At 36.4% G+C, this 5,929-nt stretch overlaps 1 protein-coding gene across 1 annotated transcript; it reads right to left on the bottom strand.

Moving 5' to 3' along the window:
- Nucleotides 1–4,056: 4,056 nt before the first annotated feature.
- LOC111697833 (uncharacterized) lies at nucleotides 4,057–4,815 on the bottom strand. The gene is made up of 2 exons (XM_023467959.1): nucleotides 4,594–4,815; nucleotides 4,057–4,468 (listed from the first exon to the last, which is right to left on the bottom strand). Exons 1-2 carry the CDS (start codon nucleotides 4,700–4,702, stop codon nucleotides 4,131–4,133), a joined length of 447 nt encoding a protein of 148 aa, XP_023323727.1. The 5' UTR covers nucleotides 4,703–4,815; the 3' UTR covers nucleotides 4,057–4,130.
- Between the last annotated feature and the right edge of the window lie 1,114 nt (nucleotides 4,816–5,929).

Raw genomic sequence — 5,929 nt, 5'->3', positions numbered from 1 at the left:
GTAGATCTGTATGAAGAGTTTTAACGGTTTGGGTGAGAGTGTTGTAGTTGTCTGAAGCAAAATAGTTTCCAACAATCTGTACGATATCTGCGTATTTGCTTGGATTTAGACCTTCTTTAACCGTCCGGTTGATCTCGGAGGAATTGAGGATATACTTCTTGCATGTTGCCACCATGTTTGAAATAAGGTTTATCTCCTTGTCCATGTCATTTTTCCATATTTCTCTTCTTGCCATCAGGTAAGCATCTTCACCGGTATAAAGAAAATAACTCCTGAATGTTTCACATATTTCAGGAAACTAATGGTGCTGTTTATCCTCATCCCTTGTGTCACTGGGTTATCTTTCGCATCGTTAATCCACTTGTTGATTAGGTTGGATATTCGGCACGTAGGCCACTTTATATCGGCCAGATCGTAGTCGTTCTCCGCGCAATATTGATAAAGGGAGTGTTCTCCCGTGAAAAGGTTGTTAGCATACTGTTTTATAGTACTATCGGACTTATGAGTCCCTTTTCCGCCCAGTCTACGCAATTCGGACCATGTCGCAATATAGTCGTTCTTTAATTCAATTAAACTGTGACACGGAATATCAACTGCCGGATAGTCAGTATCCACAAATTTCTCCAACTCTTCAACGAGGAGGGATTTTTTCTCTTTGGTTAACCTGTGGAGGAATCGCATGGCTTTCAATGTAACTGAGTAGGTTATCTCTAATACCTTGGATCACAAAGGGGTCGGAAGTGAATACGAGTCTTCCAACGTCTTACCTCTCCCTCATGTTGACATACCTCTCCCACAGGAGAACTCTGAACAATAATATAGTTATATTCAAATACTTTAAATAGATAAGATGTTAAGATTGATCAATCAATTATTTAATAATTAACCTCTTCTTCTATATCCGCTAGAACCTTTCTGCACACACTACTCCTTTGGGATAGGACACGCCTCAGAGTGGAAGCCAGGGGGGGACCTCCTTGGAGTTGTGAAGAAAGAGTTGACGAGGTTATCTGGAGTCGTCTCCAGCCAATTCTGAATCTCATCGCAGCAAGTTTCAAATTCCTATTCAGGAATTGAACATGAGTAAACATCAGAATGATGTGTCTTAAAGAAAACTTCGTTGAGGTCAAAGAGATCACCTACAACATCTTTACAAGGGGAGTCTTCCAGGGAGACACTCCCACTTGTCTCCAGTTTAAGATGTACCATGTCCAAAATTCCGATATTCTTCAAGAATTGTTTTTTAAACGTACCATACTTCGCCGGTTTCTTATAACCCTTACACTGAAAAAAAAAGTTTGATTTTATCTGTATTATATCCATGAAACAAGGGTTTCATTCTCAGATTTTAAACTGTATTAATAACATGTTTTTAGTAATGTTTTTGTTTAGGTTGCAAAAATATTTCTTACCCCAAATAGGATATGAAATCCTAAATGTCTGATCTTAGTTTGAATTGTGTCGAATGCGAGTGTCGACATTGTTATCTAGCACATGAACTACTCTGAAAGTAATAACCCTAATCATTTCAGAACAATTTGTCTCAGTTTGTTACAAAATGTTACAAAATAAATAAAGTAATGAAATGAAAAAACAATAGGATAAGGTTAAAAAAAACCACAATAAACACAAAAACACAAATAATTTTCAACAATTTAGGTTAGGTTCACCATCGTCTTCAGAAAACACATTAACTTGAAATAATGTTCCTTTAAGACACATCTCCAGAAAGCACATTAACTTGAAATAATGTTCCTTTAAGACACATCTCCAAAAAACACATTAACTTGAAATATTGTTCCTTTAGGACACATCTCCAGAAAACATAGTCTGAATATTTTATAAATTTTAGTTCTATTCATAAAATATATATATGTATATAGTATATATATGTATTTGTATGTATATAATATATATAACAGAAAAATATATCAAGAAAAGTTGCCGCGTATATATGTGAATATCTGTATGTATATTTTTATTATTGTTATTATTATTAATATTGTTATTCAACTCAGCTTTTAAAATTAGTTACATTGATGAAAATAAAGAACATATTGATATAATCAGATACTGTAAATGTACAGTATACAGCTATGATTTTACAGAAACGACAGTGGCCGATGGTGAGGCCTCTTGTTTTTCATGTCTAACCTTAGCAAAGACTAAATGTATATGTATATTTTTATTATTGTTATTATTTATCTATAGTTATTATTTTTATTACTTTTATTTTTTTATTATACTTACTAAATAAACCAGGTCCTAGGCTTCCAGGTTTCAGGTTCACTGAGTCTGTTCTAAATATACATGATTATATTATATTATATTATTTCATATACTTTTTAAGACTTTAAGTTAAAAAGATTGAAGTATTTAGTAGTTATACTCACATTTTGAACAAGTTTGGTTATCAGGAAAAGATCCAGGTTACATGAGTCAGTTCTAAATATACATGATTATAGGTTTATTATATTATTTTATATACTTTATATAGATTAGTATCAAGATTAGCCTACTTTAAGACTTTAAGAGATCTGGTTAAAAAGATTGAAGTATTTAGTTTTTGTACTCACATATAAGATAAAATTGTAGGTCCTTTGAGGTTTCCTCAATCATGGTTAAGGTTATCTGAAATGAATCAGAAGAGTGGATCAATCAGATCACCATCAAGGTAAATTACTTCTTATCAGAATACTGCTTCAAAGCCAGGTAAGTTTTATACTTTCTGTACTCTTCCAGAGCAATCAACTCATGATTAGAAAGAAACATGGCCCTGCAGGGGGGGGGATCATCCCTAGGCTTTTCGGGAGCAGCCTTGGCAAGCATATCCTTCTCTGCGGCTTCATGCAGCATCTCACACTATGGAGTGTGCATGAAAATCATGGCCTGCTCTTTGGTCATACGGATATCCAACTCCACATGGATGAATGCGGTTATAGCAGCAGCTAGATGAAGGGTCTTACCACCCTTTCCCTTCCAGTGATGATGGGAGAGGATGTAGTAATCCATTATACCCATGTTCCCTATATGATTATTAGATAAGGTATATTGTAAAAGTTATATATCTATAAGTTTATATCTAGTTATAACTCATTAAAATATTCTCATGTTGTTTGTNTGTAGTGTAGTGTAGTGTAGTGTAGTGTAGTGTAGTGTAGTGTATTGTAGTGTATCCCTGCTACGAAGAATGTCACCTAATCCAATCACATTGCTGGGAATTACAATTTCATATATTTCCCATGGAATAAACGTTCCCTGATTGGAGGAGACCTTCTGGGCCAGCTTCTTTTCAATGAGGGCCCTCAACTATGATAGCACATGAAAATGAGTCATCCTCATGCAGGCCAGGAAGGAGTGCTCTAAGAACAAAGTGAAGAAAAGCAAAGTTGTAGAGGAAGGTAAGATCTACTTACACACCAAAATTTGGACCTCTAGGTTGACCGGCAGCTGAGAAATCGGCCGCCGATTTCTCAAAAAAGTACGAATTTTGAAACGCGATTTGCGGCATGAAGACGACCTCCAATTGCAATGACTTATAAATACAAAATTGTAGCCAGTATAAAAAAATGGTGGGCGTTGCAAAAAATCAGACCTCTAGCTCTAAAAATACGGCCTCCAGAGCCTCGGGAGCATTCGGTGGTTGGAGGCTGTATCTCCCTCTGTTTTTGAGCTATCAAAAAACCGAAACCAGTTTTAGATTCCTCTACTCCAGTTGATTTAAAAAAAAATGTGTAAAAACGTCAAAAATGACGATTTTATAACAAAAAAAAAAGAACCACAGATTCAGAGATTGACTTGACTAATCACCATGAAGGATTGCTCTTAGAGCAAAGTGCCTTAAACAAAAGTTGAATGGAACTGAACGAAAAAATATATCAAAAAAAGTTGCCACGTATATATATGTATATATTAGTGTACCTTTATATGACAAAAATAGGTAAAATATCAGAGCTGATGGTCATCATTCCAAGCATTTTTTAATGTTGTTAGAAACCCCTAAGAGTGGACTATATTTTTACCTTTAGGTTAGCTTTGAAAGTAAATCATTTCCATTTCTATCTGAAATGGATCAGAAGAGTGAGAAAAAAATCGAATCAATCAGATTGATCAATTCAATCAATTACACATCACTTATTAATTAAGGTTAGGTAGGTATTGTATCTTCTATGATCCTCTAGGGCCATGATCTCCTCTACAGTGAGGCGCTTTATCCCCCCAGGGGGTTGAGCGATTGTAGGTTGGGGCGGAGCATGGTTAGCATTCATAGCCTTCTTGGCTGCAGCTTTCACCATATCATACTCAGGAGTTCCCCTGAAAAGCAGTGACTGGTTCTGGTTCATGCTGATAGCCATCTCCATCTCCATGAACAACTCAATCTTGGACAGGTAGAGGATAGATTCCTCCTTAGACACAAACTCGAAGCGTTTAGTGGAGATGATCATGTATTCCCATATACTGGGCTCTCCTAAATGATTATTAGATAAGGTATGTCCTATCTATATAATCTATATTGTTAAAGTTTTATATCTATAAGTTTATAATAATACTTTATCTATATTGGTTTATATAAAAAAACAGAAACAGACTTACCACGGGAGGGAGTAATAGCCCAGACTTCTTCCCAAAAAGTTTTCCATTGCTCCGTCTCCACATAGTCTTTAGCATTATCTAATGATATATTAACCCCCCTACTGGCCATATACTTGACAGCACATACCCTCCTGATGAACTCTAGGTGTTCAGGACTGAGTGCTTCATCGAGTTTAATATCTACGTTAACATTTAACTGGTGCTATGGAAACGCCTCAACACGGAAACGTCTCAACGCGGAAATGCCTCAAAAACCGGTTTTGAGGAATTTCCGTTTTTTTTTGGGAAATCCCTCAAAACTGGAAAATGTTGAGGGATTTCCGAATATTTTTGAGGCGTTTCCTAATATTTAAAGTTGAGGTGTTTCCTCTTTTTTTTTGAGGCGTTTCTGTAGTGTAGTGTAGTATAGTGTAGTGTTGTGGCGCCCCTGAATTCCTGGAATACAATTCACAACAATTTGTTTGTTATTGTTTAGATTATGCATTAGTGTAGTGTAGTGTAGTGTAGTGTAGTGTAGTGTAGTGTAGTGTAGTGTAGTGTAGTGTAGTGTAGTGTAGTGTAGTGAAGTGTAGTGTATGTAGTGTAGTGTAGTGTAAGTGTAGTGTAGTGTATTGTAGTGTTAGACACACAAAATAAGTTGTTATTCAGTCAGAGGGTCTTAAAGAACTGAAGTGCTGAAAGGACATGGAACCATGATGCAATGACATTGACGGTGTTTCTTCGTAGCAGGGATAGATAATGTCTCCCAAAAAAATTTTAAAAATTTTTCAAAATTTTTTTAAAAACTTTTAACAATTTTTTTGTGAAAAATTTTGAATAATTTTTTTGGGGGGACATTATCTATCACTGCTACGAAGAATGTCACCTAATCCAATCACATTGCTGGGAATTACAATTTCATATATTTCCCATGGTCTTAAACCTTCCCTGATTGGAGGAGACCTTCTGGGCCAGCTTCTTTTCAATGAGGGCCCTCAACTATGATAGCACATGAAAATGAGTCATCCTCATGCAGGCCCGGAAGGAGTGCTCTAAGAGCAAAGTGAAGAAAAGCAAAGTTGTAGAAGAAGGTAAGATCTACTAACACTCCAAAATTTGGACCTCTAGGTTGACCCGTTTGCGCTCGCGCGTGCGTGTCGTCTCGTAACTAACCTAACTCAAATCACCTGTGCAGTGCCTAAAGGAGTGCTCTGAGAGCAAAGTGCCAAAAGCAAAAGTTGAAGCCCACGTCAATACCTGTCTGCATATAAAATTTCAACCCTGTAGGTCGACCCGTTCGCGCGCGCGTGCACGCGTAATTTCAACCACTTTTCATCTTTAAATAAAGTAAATGCCG

This window comes from Eurytemora carolleeae, unplaced genomic scaffold, assembly GCF_000591075.1.
Source record: "Eurytemora carolleeae unplaced genomic scaffold, Eaff_2.0 scaffold145, whole genome shotgun sequence".
Taxonomy (NCBI): domain Eukaryota; kingdom Metazoa; phylum Arthropoda; class Copepoda; order Calanoida; family Temoridae; genus Eurytemora; species Eurytemora carolleeae.
The sequence above is the reverse complement of the archived record's forward strand: the minus strand, read 5'-3'. Positions and strand labels throughout refer to the sequence as shown.